Source organism: Mesoplodon densirostris, chromosome 2 (assembly GCF_025265405.1).
Source record: "Mesoplodon densirostris isolate mMesDen1 chromosome 2, mMesDen1 primary haplotype, whole genome shotgun sequence".
Taxonomy (NCBI): domain Eukaryota; kingdom Metazoa; phylum Chordata; class Mammalia; order Artiodactyla; family Ziphiidae; genus Mesoplodon; species Mesoplodon densirostris.
In genome coordinates, this window is record NC_082662.1 from 146,424,347 (window position 1) to 146,439,790 (window position 15,444).

At 38.6% G+C, this 15,444-nt stretch overlaps 1 protein-coding gene and 1 non-coding gene across 4 annotated transcripts in view; one reads left to right on the forward strand and one right to left on the reverse strand.

Moving 5' to 3' along the window:
• Positions 1 to 15,444, forward strand: part of RPS6KC1 (ribosomal protein S6 kinase C1) — a 206,394-nt gene that overhangs the window by 104,049 nt on the left and 86,901 nt on the right. For all 3 annotated transcript variants that reach the window (XM_060091115.1, XM_060091116.1, XM_060091117.1), the window contains one exon: positions 14,158 to 14,273. In XM_060091115.1, the coding sequence (XP_059947098.1) occupies positions 14,158 to 14,273 (116 nt within the window). The remainder of the gene's footprint in view (positions 1 to 14,157; positions 14,274 to 15,444) is intronic.
• TRNAG-CCC (transfer RNA glycine (anticodon CCC)) lies at positions 12,249 to 12,321 on the reverse strand. The gene has a single exon. It is a non-coding gene; the product is annotated as a tRNA-Gly (tRNA).

Here is a 15,444-nt window from a genome sequence, read left to right on the forward strand (position 1 = left end):
GCAAGTGGTGTTGACCACAGCACAGACACCTCCCTGCTCAGCTAAAAGATAATTAAGGGCTATACTACTATGAGGAAAAATTTTGGCCAGAGAGTCTAAGGATTTTGGGGGGGCAGCTATTGTTTCAGTAGCAGATAACAGAATATCTTCAAGAATTAAGGAAAATTTAAAAATCACATTCTCAATTACATTTACTTTTGACCAGGGAAGCATGGCCTTGCCAAAGGAAGTGAATTCTGAGTCATGAACATCTCTTGGTAGGTCTTTTCTAACTTTCTGATGTAAATCCATGGGAGTTGACCAATGAGGTGACTAGTTCATTTGTGGAAAGTTAGGGGTACAGTTGGGTAACCTAAGAGGCATTGCACAGTTGTACGCTAGCCATCTAGGCACTCATAGGTCCGAGGAGAATGATAACCACCACAAACAAAGACAAAGCCTATTGCGGCACAAACCATTCCCATTAAAGTGATGCTACTAATGGACCATTCACAGGGATTGCTGTGTTTACCGTTCAAGCCAGAGGTCAGTTAGGATTTCAGTGCTTACAGAAAGAAAATCTTTTAGCCTGAAATAAAGAGTCGCCCACCTAGCAAAGATGGGTGCTGATGGTGAGATCTCTTAGTGAGTGGGGACAGATCTGATCTAGATAATCATGGGAATGTGGGGGAGCAAATGACCTAAGTTATGTAGGTAATTATGTCTCATTGGGGAAGTACAGTTATAATTGGAGAAAGGTAAAAAATGGTATTTCATGTTCTGGCCACAAGAGTTGAACTTGGTAAGAGACTTCTTACTAAGAGAGGTGAGTGGGGTGTTGATCATAGTTTCCAGTGACACTGGGAGTAGAAGAAAAATTGGTCACAGGGAGGACCAGGAGATCTCTAGTATCATGGATAGATTGGAATCTTTGGTGACAAATCCAGCAGTCTGAGATGTTACTCTGCTTAACATTGGACTGGGAGATATGGAAATGTTTTTCCAGGCTAATTCCAGAGTAAATGAAAGAAAGACAAGAATAAAGGGTTTCATGTTTGTTAAAGTATGAAGTCTTGATCCAGCATCATGGGCAGAAGCAATCTACCTTGATGTCAGCTACTTCTCTTCCTTGACAATTTGATTCAGAGGTCCTTACTGTCTGTACAGAACCAGAGGTCAAGTAGAGCCTTCTTCAGCTGTGAGACATATATCCAAGGCTCAAGTCTCTGAAGTTTGACTGCCATCTGGGCAGGGAAGAGGACCTGGTTATAGTCCCTTGTAGTCTCTTATAGGAGATTCAATGGCAGCCTTTAAAACAAAGGCTTTAGTGACTTTAAATTAGAAGGGTGGGAGAAGATTAGAAATGTTAGTTTGGAGAGTTGTAGCCAGATATTTGAGGAAACTAGAAGAATTTAGGATCTAGTTCAGTTTATAGGTGTATAACCAAACCTCAAAGACAGTTAACAGGGTTACTCTAAAATAGACAAAGGTGCAAACATAATTTTTCTCCCTACAGTTATCCCCACTTCTTTTTTTTAAGGATAATTACAGTAAAACTAATCAGTTTGCATTAGACTTGGCCTGATTATTTTCATAAGTGCAGCAAGAATAGTGATTGATTGTATAAGTACTTTTAAAGACTGCTTTGGTGGAACTTTTCATAAGGGATCTCAGATTGAACTCTTAAAAGCCTTTGAGGCTAGGAAGCCAATCCAAGGATCAGCACTAGATTTTACCTGCAATACCTACAGTTTGAGTGAAGTCCTCTCTTTTCAAGGTTCCTGGGCCTGTCAGGAAGTATAACCTTCCATACTCATCTCGTAAGGCTGACAGTAACCCTGTAAGTAAGGCACCAGGCCAATTTTTCCAAGCAGTTCCTTAAAGCTGTCTGGTCATATCTGAGTGTATACACATTTCTGTCAAATGTGACATTCTAGTTAAAGTCTTGGTAATATAGCCAGTGTTTCCAATTGTGTTCCGTTACAATGAGGACAGATTCTTATTGAACTTATGCAAATAATGAACTTTATTGCCATGAAGAGAATACTCAGGAGTTTCTGAATTTTGGTGGGATCAAGTAGGGAGAAAAAGTAAATGTTCCACTTTAGTTCACAAATGTATGTTACCAAATTGCTGATAGCTTTAAAAGAAGAGATAAAAGGATTTCCTTAAACCTGGAAAAACGAAAGAACCAGCAATGTTTTAAACAAAAAGTCATAAAAAATTATAATCATCTTCATCAGTTCATTCAGTTCTATGTAATTATTTCTTTTTTAAAATTAATTTTTATTGGAGTATAGTTGCTTTACACTGTAATTAGTTCTTGATCTTCATCTTTTGTTAGCAGTTTTATGAATCCAGTTTTTCCTTAGAGTTCTGTAAATTCTTAACCAGTTGGTGTTATTATCTGAAAGTTACCAGAAACTAGTATCCTAGAGTATTTGTCAGAATCCTTTCTAGAAATTTCTCTGAAGAAGAAACACTTTTTTTTTTTTTGGTGGTACGCGGGCCTCTCACTGTTGTGGCCTCTCCTGTTGTGGAGCACAGGCTCCGGATGCGCAGGCTCAGCGGCCATGGCTCATGGGCCCAGCTGCTCCTTGGCATGTGGGATCTTCCCGGACCCGGGCACGAACCCGTGACCCCTGCATCGGCAGGCGGACTCTCAACCACTGCGCCACCAGGGAAACCCAAGAAGAAACACTTTTGTAGGAACACTTTAACAAAAGCATCAGAGTAAAACAATAACCGTCTGTAAATGTCAAAAGACTTAAAATGCCCGTGGTTAAAGATCTGACTAGAGTTCATTACAGCGCAGTTGACAAGGAAATTTGCTTATTTCTGTGACACACAACACTCCAAGACAATAACTAGAATTATGACTGATAACATTATCAGATTTATTATTGTGTTATTATAATGTCATTATATGTATTATAATGTTTTATTATAACACTATCAGATATTAACATATATCAGATTTCTAGGAACTTCATACATTTTTTAGAATACTTATATACTTATATAAATAGAACATAAAGAAGGCCTAGTATTTTTATTTCTCAATGCTTCACATGTAATTTAACATATCAAATAAGTCTAGTTAGTTTAACATCTATCTTTTTATGAGAAGAGAGAACAAATCTTTTGAGATATGCCAAGGGCCCTCTGGAAAAATCCCAAAGTTAGTTTGAGGTCAGAAAGACTTCTTTTAGAATTTGATTTTTGGGAATTTTGTAAAAAATATCAAACGGTTTAAAAACACTTGGTCAAATAAGGTCATAGGACACTATGAAACAATGCTTATGTATTTAACCGAAGTGGCAAAGACTTTACAGGCAAATATACATTACATAGTTCTGAGCAAAACTTACTTCTTTTAATATCCAGAGGACTAGGTTTAAGAAATCAAAGACTCGGGCCTCCCTGGTGGCGCAAGTGGTTAAGAGTCCGCCTGCCGATGCAGGGGATACGGGTTCGTGCCCCGGTCTGGGAGGATCCCATATGCCGCGGAGCGGCTGGGCCCGTGAGCCATGGCCGCTGGACCTGCGCATCCGGAGCCTGTGCTCCGCAACGGGAGAGGCCACAACAGTGAGAGGCCCACATACCGCAAAAAGAAAAAAAAAAAAAAAAAAAAAAAAAAGAAATCAAAGACTCGATAAAGACAACAGGGAACATAGGTTATTATTTTGACAGGGCACAAGATCTTTGTGTCCCCCACCTCCTCCCTGGCCCTGGCTGATTGTTCAAAAGGTAAAGGAAAACCTTTTATAATCTCTTACTATCAAAAGCAGACCAGTAGTCCAAGAAAACTTTGTCCCTTTTAATAGGGAGAAACTCACATTCTAATTTTACACCAGCTTACTTTTGGTATTGAAACTTAATCAAATTCATTCTAATCTTAGCCAGTCCTGATCACACATAAAATTCCTTTTCCTTATTATTTCTAGTAGTTTTAATTACCTACGTGAGAATTTTTAACCCTTAGAAACCTTTAATTTCTAGTGAAAACTGGGAAATAAGCAATTATGAACTATCTTTTACATCAGCATTCTGTGGATTGGCAGATTCATAAATACTTCCTATAATTTCTAGAGATGTGTTTTCTCATAGACAGTTTCTCAGTGTGGCATAAAACATGCTTATTAATAGACCCAAATGCCTTGAATTTCTCTGTAAAAAGAAGCAAAAATTAGATAAACCTGTGTTCAGTAATTAATGTTTCAGTACTTTACCTTGTTTGGAAGTGATCTAGATACTTAATGACTATCCTTTAATTTAACTTAACAAAATTTCAGGTTACCAAAAAGATTTGGAGAAACTATTGGAAAGTTCACCTAAAACCTTTTTATCCTACTGACATCTATTTCATTTACTTGTTTTTAACAGTTATGTTTAGACTGCCCACAAAAACTTCATGAGACATTAGACAATGTCAGTCTTCATCCCAAGCCATTTTTCTTGCTGACAAATTTTATAAGAGATAACATAAACTTATTTGATCTTTAGTTAGCCTAGGCTGAATAAAAGGTGTATATCAACATTATTTTTAGTATGATAACTTTAAAGACGTGTCTGTTTTAATTAAATCAACAAACTTAAAATGAACTTTTATTTACTAAAGATTATCTCAGATCGAGTGAACCTCAAAAGCATTGGGTTAATTTTTCTTATATTTTTAAGAATTTTATGAATACATGATTTATATAAGCACTTAATTTTTTTGGTAAGCCAGTTAAATAGAGCTCTTCTATAAGTTAATTTTGACAATACTATCCAGAGGTAGAAAATATATCTATAACACATGTATATAGGCACATGTGAACATGTAGACAGATGCGAACAGGGACCTCATAGCTTCTGTACACTTAGAATTTCTCAATTGCTCAAGTTCCAAATGACCTACCCTCTGTCCCCCTTCCCCCTCTTTTTTTTTTTAAACTGATAAGAACTACCTCTCTGAAGTTTGTACTTTAATATTTACATCTCAAAGGCACAAGAAAAGAATGCAAGTTACAAGTCTTTTAAGATAAATAGAGGAGGTTTTGAGATTGGAAAAAGGAATAGGTGAATTTTGGACAGCCTCTAGAGCTGCATTTCTAGTTTTGCAGGGATTTGTAAGATAGGACAGTTGCTCTCAGTTACACAAGGAATTGGGTTGTTCTTTAAATGACATCATAGTTTGATCCACCCATAAGTCCTTTTATAAGGGTTTTAGAAGTTTTTTGTTTCCTGCTGGGTACATTATTTTAGTTTAGGGGAGAATGCCTTAAAAAACAATTAGCAGACTGTATTTTAGCTTCCAGTTTGGCCAACTTTTGACCACAGAGCTACTTAAAATTAAAAAAAAAAATCTTGTCAGTTTTCAGCTTAGATAAACAGTAAATATTTCTGGCAATATTGAACAACCCCTTGGACTTAAGAGGTATCCCCTAATTGGGTGCAAAAGAGACTTTATTTTTCTCTTTATTGGGTACTACAGACAGAGATCCAGAATTGACTCTGGTAATAATTCTCACCCTCAGCTGGCTTCTGCCAGTTTTTCCAGGATCCCAGCTGCAAGATTTGAGTGGGGTTTAAGTGGAGAATGTATCTCTGATATTTACCAGAATTTGGCAAGGTTTTAAATTAATTTTTAATTTCCGTTTCCCCTTTGTTGTTTAAGGGAATGATGTAGCATTTACCAGAAAATCCTCAGTCTCATTACCTCTGAGAGAGATCCTTACAGGGTCTTTCTTTCAAAGGTATAGGGGTTCCTGTATGGCCATTAACTTGACGGACTTTTGTTTATGGCCTTGTAGTCTCTTCAGAGTGGAAAGACAAAATTCAAACAGAGGATTACTAGAATGAGTACTTGATAAAGGAAGACGGAGGGGGCAGTAGGAGTTGTGTCTGTCTTTTTTTAAAAAAAATACATTTATTTATTTATTATTTATTTATTATTTATTTATTTTTGGCCGTGTTGGGTCTTCGTTGCTGCACACAGGCTTTCTCTAGTTGCAGTGAGCGGGGGCTACTCTTCATTGCGGTGCGCGGGCTTCTCATTGTGGTGGCTTCTCTTGTCATGGAGCAGGGGCTCTAGGCGCGTGAGCTTCAGTGGTTGTGGCGCACATGCTCAGTAGTTGTGGCTCGCAGGCTTTAGAGCGCAGGCTCAGTAGTTGTGGCACACTGGTTTAGTTGCTCCGTGGCATGTGGGATCTTCCCGGACCAGGGCTCGAACCCTTGTCCCCTGCATTGGCAGGCGGATTCTTAATCACTGTGCCACCAGGGAAGTCCTGTGTCTTATAGTTCTTTGTTTTAGGTACCTCTTGTGTCTTTAATTTTTTGTTAGCTTTTTGTAACAAAACTTTCAATAAAGTTCTTTTGGCATTTTGAAGCCTTTGGAAGCTACTGCATACCAGTTAAAGTATGTATCCTATTCTGTTTGTTTAATTGGGGAACTCTTACTTTTAAGTGCACTTCTTAAATGAATGATCTTGTCTAATTGGAATGTTCCCCATAATGGCCACTGTAATTCTAGGTTGTTTTTAGTAAGATTTTGCCATTTTTGTAGATATCTACAGTTTCCAGGATTGCAGTTGTTAGACATAAAATAAGCAGGTATGCCAGAAAGGTGTGCTTAACTCTTTGGATTTTTTTTTTTTTTTTTTGGCGGTATGTGGGCCTCTCACTGTTGTGGCCTCTCCCGTTGCGGAGCATAGGCTCCAGACGCGCAGGCTCAGCGGCCATGGCTCATGGGCCCAGCCACTCCTTGGCATGTGGGATCTTGCCGGACCGGGGCACGAACCCGTGTCCCCTGCATTGGCAGGCGGACTCTCAACCACTGTGCCACCAGGGAAGCCCAACTCTTTGGATTTTAAGGATCCCGTTATTGTTTTTATTTTTTTAGCTAGGCCTTTGGGTCTCTTGGAGCCAAACTAATACCAAAGAGGGGTGTGTCATAGGGTTGGGGATTATGTGGTGTTTTACAGTGTACCTCTATGCGTGGAAATTTTCTTAAGGTTGGCAAGTGACTGAGTGTCAGTAACCCATTCTGTGACCAACTTATCCTAACCTGGGAGTCTTTGAGTTAGGTGGTGGGTATTCTAACAGATCTTAAATGCTCAACCCTTACGCATCAATTTTGAGGCTGTTTTGACTTCTGAGATTCCTATTAGCATTTAGCCTTTATCTACATAAAGTAAGGCAAAAAAATGTGTACCTTAGTATATACTGAGTCCTAACCAAGAAAAGGCCCTGTGTGTACCATACCAGTTCCCCAGTGTGGGATGCTGGACCTTGGACTGGGGAAAACATTGAACCAGCAGATCTCAACAAATGCGGTCTGTGGACTGGGGGCCCCACATAAATAGGGAACAGCATATTGCCACTAACAAGTACCTAAGTGGATCCTGGGACAGAATTAAGGGTTGGGGGTTCCACTCAAAAACCTGGGAATTGCAGTCCATTATAAAGCTAGGGACCTGGGTTCCGGGCAGAACTGTCCACCAGCTCAAGCTGTCTTGCCCTGTAAAGGAAAGCCATTTATATCTGAAGCTTGATGCAAAGAGAAAGGAGCTCAGAATTGAGAGAAACTGACCACTGAAAGAAAGACAGTGAACACAAAAAGGGGTTCACAGATACCACACCTGTCTTTCTTGTCCTCGAATGCCATCAGAAGTTTGTTCACTTTGGACCCTGACACTGACACCATATCTGTTAAAAGACAAAAATCCAGCTGAGTAAATTTGAAGATCTAATTGACTATATTAATTGATTCCTGAACCAGGCAGCATCCCATCCAGCAAGTGGAAAGGAGCTCCAAGGAGCTCCAGAAAAGGAAAGGTCTTTAAAGCCAGAGAGGGGATGGGACAAGGAAGTCATAAACAAAAAAAGATTATTTTGAGCAAGACACCTTCCTTTGGGAGACAGAAACGTTTATTGGCTGGTTACCTCCCTGGTGCTGACGAGGAAGTTCCAGACTGACTGGTTAAGATTCCAGTCCTGGGGAAGGTTGAAACTGCGATTAAGTTAGGTATTCTAAAGTTTGGTGACATGGGCTTAATGGCTCCATTTTGGACTGTTTGTTTGTTTCTTTCTTTTTTTTTTGTGGTACACGGGCCTCTCACTGTTGTGGCCTCTCCCGTTGCGGAACACAGGCTCCGGACGCGCAGGCTCAGCGGCCATGGCTCACGGGCCCAGCCACTCCTTGGCATGTGGGATCTTCCCGGACCGGGGCATGAACCCATGTCCCCTGCATCGGCAGGCGGACTCAACCACTGCGCCACCAGGGAAGCCCTGTTTCTTTTTCTAATGGCAGAAAAACTGCTTAAACAACATTGAAAGCAATTATAGTTGAGGCAATGCCTGGGCACAACTATTATTGTGACAATTGCTTTTACTATTCTTTGGTGACTCTTTGAACTTCTAGGGTTCACATAACACTTAGTTTAGAAAAAACATTAATGGGGGTTGTTTAAATGCAAATGGGAAGCAGATTCCCTGACTGACCAGGTTTGTTATTCACGGAAAGGCTGATGGCTCTAGATTTGTGGGTGATGTGTAGAACCGTAAATTACAGTTCTTCTCAAGGTTGCCTTTTGTTGTCAGAACACTTAGCATAAGTCAGAAATGGTAGGCTTTACCTGAAAAGAACAAAAAACCCATTGAATATAATAAATCAGCACTTAAAAAAAAACTCTAACCACCAAGGCCATCTCAAACAGGCATATTCTTTTGTGTGACTGAAGTTGTTTAAAAAAAAAAAAAAAGGAAGCACCAACAAACAAAAACTTATCCCAGCAAACCCAGGTTGATTTGGATGTTCTTTCTAATGTGATAAATCTGAATGAAAACCAAGCATGCTTGACCAAGAGTAAAGTGATAGGGCCTCCAATAGGGCCTACTGGAGAGTGTGGAGTAGCGATAGGAATATAAGATGTGACTAAGTAGAGTCTTATATGGGGATTAAATTCTGTGCATGTGGAGACAATCAAGTATGGTCAAAATACTCTTGAAAATCCCTAAAAATTTCCCATAAAGTGCAAATGTAGACATTGGCTTTCAAGAAGTCTGATGTGGCCAATTCTTCCTTTAACATTGCTTTTCTTTTGTTGAATCAGTGATGAGGCAGTAGCTATATTCTTTTTAGTGACTAAAGGTAGAATAACAGAATTGGAAGAATTAACTTTTTATTCTAGTTCGTGAAACTGATTTTCATTATTTCTGTGAGTAAAAATGCCTTTTTTAAAAAAAATGGGTAAATGAATAAGGACCTTTGTTTTCCAAGGAAATCCTTGGGTTACAAGGATGTTTGAGAGCCCAGTTTTTCTCAGAGAGGCCCATTCTCTTTTACATAGTGTGGAATTTGTACCTCTTCATAGCTCTGATTTTCTTGTGTGCCTGTCTATCTTCTTCAGTCTTTCCTTCTCTCTGATTCTACTCTATCTTGTCTGATAGGCTCCTGCCTCAACTCCTTACCTTTATTTTCTCTTCATCTTTGTTCCCATACTCGCTTGTACTTGTCCTGTGCTCTGTCTTTTTCTTGCTCTACTCAGTAACAGTAGAATAATCTAATTCAAATTCAGTTACCTGAAGTGTGGTAGCCTAAGATCTGGTTTAGGTTTAGGCTCTTATTTAACTTTGTGACTGAGAAAGGCATTTCACATCCCTGAGCCTCAATTTCCTTAGTTACAAAAGGAAGGTAGGGGCTTCCCTGGTGGCGCAGTGGTTGGGGGTCCGCCTGACGATGCAGGGGACACGGGTTCGTGCCCTGGTCTGGGAGGATCCCGCGTGCCGTGGAGCGGCTGGGCCCGTGAGCCGTGGCCGCTGAGCCTGTGCGTCCGGAGCCTGTGCTCCGCAACGGGAGAGGCCACAGCGGTGAGAGGCCCGCGTACCGCAAAAAAAAAAAAAAAAAAAAAAAAAGGAAGGTAATATATTAAATGAATTAGATATAGTGAAGGAGTACCAAATGGTGATGGTCTCTTGGGTAAATTAGAATTTCACAATTCTATTATCTATAGATTGTGCCTTCTATAATAACTTCTCTTAGTAAATTGAGTCAGGGTTGGTGCTCTGGACTGCTGGATAGCAGTTTTCAAAAATTTTCAATGACAACTTTGAAATTGCTCATTTCTATTCAGGTACACTCTCTTCTTTCATGAATCACACTTTATAATCACCCTAATTCTATTCTTTCTCTTGATCTGAGGTAAAGAAATATGGGTTGACACAATATATAAATATAAGACATCTTTTACGGTACACCAGAACTTTTTGACATAAAGGTTAGTAAATAAATAATGGAAGCAGTTTTTCTCTTTTGAATGCCAAAGCACAGTGGAAATTCTTGTTCTGTCTGAATGATTAACAGAAATGTAGAGAACTTATTGAAGGTATTGGTTTATCTTCAGGTAGAATTTTTATTTTTTTACAAGATTTTTTGATGTGGACCATTTTTAAAGTCTTTTTTGAGTGTGTTACGATATTGCTTCTGTTTTATGTTTTGGCTTTTGGCCCCGAGGCATGTGGGATCTTAGCTTCCCGACCAGGGATTGAACCTACACCCCCTGCATTGGAAGGCAAAGTCTTAACCACTAGACCACCAGGGAAGTCCCTAGGTAGAATGTTAAATATGTATCCATTTTTAAAAACATTTATTAAGTGTCTACCTAGATATATTACTGAAGAAATAATAGCCACATGACCTAATATGGGATTAAAAGTTGAATTCCAGGTAACCTAGTTTCCTTGAAAAATAATCATTATATGCTGTGTGTGTCTTAAAATGAAGATTAAGAAATTAAGAAGGTTAGAGTCAAAAATTTTGATCAAGTAAAATCTGTTTAAAGTCATATTTATGAATAAGTTGATTACTTGGATTTATTCTGGAAATCGATAGATTAATTTTTTATTTCTGGTACTCAAAAACCTCAGTAAGTATCCTGCAGCAGAAATCTGCAAGAGGTGGTTTTCATCCTTGGCTGCTGCTATTGATCAGCAGTGCTTGTGACCTACTTTTAAGGGGCTGATAAGGAAGGAGGCATAGTATGTATATTTAAGGTTACATTTAAAAAGCCTTCCAGTATTTCCATCACTTCGTTGTTGTTTCCATGGAAGCGGAACCACTATCATCAGCAGGAGTCCATTTCAACTGCTGGCTTCCGGTTCTTGTTTCTCTGTTACTATGGTGACTGCCTCGAAAGCAACAGAAATACCAGAAGTTTAAAAAGCAGCAATTTGATTACAAAATATGGTGCGTTTTTTTGTTTTGTTTTTTTTCTTTTTGCAGTACGGGGGCCTCTCACTGTTGTGGCCTCTCCTGTTGCGGAGCACAGGCTCTGGATGCGCAGGCTCAGTGGCCATGGCTCATGGGCCCAGCCGCTCCGCGGCATGTGGTATCTTCCTGGACATGGGCACGAACTCGTGTCCCCTGCATCTGCAGGCGGACTCTCAACCACTGCGCCACCAGAGAAGCCCACAAAACATGGTTGTAACTCTAGCTTTAATTAGGTGTTTTATAATTGACATTTTTGAATTTCAAGTTGAGTTTTTTGAAAAAAGAAAAATTTGAAGTTTTATTAAAGCTTAATGACACTGAATTAAATAGAAAAAAACCCTAAATTGCCATAGTTTCTATTAGAGTTGGGCCTAAGAAGAACCAAAAATTCTAAATGGGGATTTAAATTAGGGCTTGAAAGGTATAACCTGCAATGAGAAGAGCTAATGATAATGGGAGTAGCAGTTGGAGTCTATGAGCAATAAGCTCAAAACTAAGAATGAGCAGTGTGTCGAAGTAGTGAATGTTTCTTATTTACGTGGCACATTTTATCTTCAAAATATGTTATAGTTAGGTGATTTTCACAGATTATATCCATTTTTCAACAGAGTAAAAATAAAAACCTTGGGTTTAGAAATTAAGTAAATTTTAAGGACAGAGGCAGGAAGCATACTGACATTTTATTTGAGGTTTGAGGAGTTGGAGAGTTAATAAATATAGATTATTCCACAGTTAAAAGGCAGTAGAGATCCCCATCCCTCACCATGACCAGTTATATTTGTGAATTACTACTCATAAAGGAGAGAAGAGATGGAGTTGTAAGATAAAAGCTGTGAAAGGAAAGGTATTTAAGCAAAATTGCAATCCCAACTTTGTTGCAATTTTTCTTTAAAAAATATTTATTTATTTATTAGACTGTGCTGGGTCTTAGTTGTGGCACGCAGGATCATCCTTGTGGTATGTGGTATCTTTAGTTGAGGCATGCGAACTCTTAGTTGCGGCATGTGGGATCTAGTTCCCTGCCCAGGGATCGAACCTGGGCCCCCTGCATTGGGAGTGCAGAGTCTTAGCCACTGGACCACCAGGGAAGTCCCTGTACTTTTTCTTAGAGGTCTGTATTCATTCAGGGTTCTTTGGTTTACATGTGATAAAATCCACTACCTTAGGCAACAAATGGCAGGATTGTAGGTTCAACTGAAATCAGGGACCCCAGTCACGTTAGGTTTTCTTTTTTGGTCTCTGGTATTTATGACTCTTTTTTTGCTTTGGCAGAAACTATGGCTGCTGGCAGTTCCCCCTCTCTTACTTACAGTGTCAATAACACAGAAGGACTGATTGGTCCAGTTTGTGTTGGGCCAATTTCTCCCTTCTCCAACTGTGGCCAAGAGGATGGGGTTCTATGGTTGGCCCTGCTGTGACAGGGAGGCTCACCCTTGGCTGACAAGTGGTGACTAGAGGGGCTGAGATGTGAAATAAAGTAGAAGCTTTCATTCAAACCATGTTGTTAAGGGTTAGTAGTGGTTGGGGGAAGAGGTGGAGGAGTATGAAGGGGAGGAGAAAGGGGCATTTCCCAGAAGAAATAGAAGATGTTGTTCCTGGCAGAAATAAGAAGAGGTTTTTCCACCTGTAGTCTCTTGGGGGAAAATATCTGCTTTATTGTAATTCAGTTCACTTCTAATTCAGCAAACCAGGTGACATTATTATGTAAGATTTGGTTTTGAGAGAAAAACCAAGATTGAAAACCTTTACAACTTATTGCTTCCTATAGCACTGGCTCTGTTGTAGTACCTTTTTTGTATGTTGTCTACTTTAATCTCTACAGTCATTTGAGGTATATATTTCCATTTTAGAGAATGAGGAAGCGGTTCACAGAGTTGAGATGACTTATCATCGGACGCATGACTAACGAGAGGCAGAGCCAGAGTTCAGATAACCAGGGTTTCTGGAATGTAATCCAGGGTACTTTCCACTGTGTGATACTTACATTTTGGTTAACTTCATTCAGAAGATGCATAGGGTGAATTATAAAAACAGTACTGTGTATTAAGTGCTTTGATAAAAATGAGTCATGAATAGTATTGAATATTATTTATGAAAGGAACCTTAGACATCATATAGTACAGTGGTTTCAGACTTTTTGACTTTTAGCCATGGAATCCTTTCTTCAAATGAAATGTTATATTATAGTCGAGTATGTATATAAAATAGGTAAAAGCATAGGATCATCCCACTCTGGAGAGGAGAGATCCAGGAGTGTAACACCTCCTTTTTGAGATCTTGAGTTCTTAGAGGCCACTTTGGATATCCTTTCCTTAGGGAAACTGAGAGCCAGACAGGGTAAATGATCCTTGTTCACTTTCACATAATATATTACAAGGATTTAAATCACATTATTGTTTTCAGTTGTAAGATGGGTGACAGTTTGTTATTAATGAATAAACCCTGATGCTTACAAAAATCAGAGTGAATTTGGAGTTACCCTAAATAATTTTATTCTCCAGTTTGGTGGTACTTTTATAGCATATCACATCCACGTCACAGCTTTTATTAAATGTCTCTTGCACTTGGTCCTGTTTGTTGAGTTGGACAACCGTATACTGTTTGGACTAGGCTAGTCTCTTGTCCACAGACCTTTTACATTACATTCTTTATATATCGGCTCCTCTTATAAAATACATCAAGTTCTCTATATGTATTTAAATAGGAGCGTTTCATAATTTAGATAAATGAAATTCATCTGGGTAATATTTAGACCTTGCTGATATGAATAACTTTGATGTCTGTTCCAATTTTGATCTCTCTCTTCTTTTCAGTTAGAAATGTGAACAAGTGGTAAATTGGGTAAAAGGAAGTTAATCTTCAGTTTGGATAAAAGAAAGTTTATTTATTTTTCACATGTCCTGACTTTTGTTTTTTCCTTTTAGGAGAGTCAAGCCCTACTCGTCGAGAAGCTGTGAAGAGAAGAACCGCAGAATATCTCATGCGAGCAGAGAGTCTCTCTAGCCTTTATGTGAAACCTCAACTTCATGATGTATCTCAGGTATGTCTTATGTTTCATTTTGTATTTTCTTTAGACATTTTTGCTGTTTTGTCTCTCAGTTTTATTTCTAACTAGAATGTTTGAGCATTTTGGTCTTTGGAATTTTATCTGTGATTTTCTTACAAGGTGTTGGTGGGAAGAAAAGCATTAAAGCACACCACCAGAAGTGGAATAAAATGGGACTCACTTTCTCCTTCTCTTTCTCGGCCCTTTATTCTTTACTCCATCCCTAATATCACCATGTGTAGAATGACAGTAATTTATACTGAATTTTATTTGAAAATTTTAAAGTTAAGTTATGATTCTTATACCATTCCTGTACCGTTTATTGATTCATGCTAAAACTAATTATGTAAGCATAAGTCCTACAAGTAGCAGCTATAGATCACCTAGAATTATAAAGGTATAATTCTAACAGGGATATTTAGGTTATTTGGGGCTACCCCTAGTCTTGTCTGGAAAGCAGGTGAATGTTTAAAACATTAGAAGCATTTTGGTTTATCATTATTGTTTTATGTTATGTCCATCTGGATTTGGCAAATTTCTGGAAGAAATTTTTCTGTTTTTTTCTTTATATGAAACTAAGTTTTTTTTTTCTGATGCAATTTAAGAGTTATACCTTCTTGAGGTGGGAGAAAGTGTTTATTTTCTTAATTGATCTAAGAGGCAGGCAGGCTTGTTCACATCTCAACTCTGTCCCTTGAAGCCATGGAAGATTGGACAAGATACTTAACTCCACCTCTTAGCTTCAGTTTCTACATCTGAATAATGAGGATAATAGTAATTCCTTGCTAGGTTGTAGTTAGGATTAAATGAGTTTAAAAAAAATCACTCATGTGGATGCACGCGCACACACACACGTAAACATTCAAGTGCCTACCTCATAAAAAGACCAGCCTATAAGCCAAACTTTTAAGACTAGCTTAATAAGCATTAGCCCTATTTTTCATCTCCCCTCATATATTGCTTTATATACCTTTTCCCACATTTTTAAATGCTTTTTATACTTTCTGAAAATTATAAAATGTCTCAATTTTCTAGTTTAAAAATAGCCCATTATTTAATCTTGGTTCATTGGACAACTAAAACTTTTTTTGCTGCTTTTCTGAGGCCTTTTTATTTTCTGTGTGACCTTTTAAAACATACAGTTATCAGAACTGTACTTATTAGT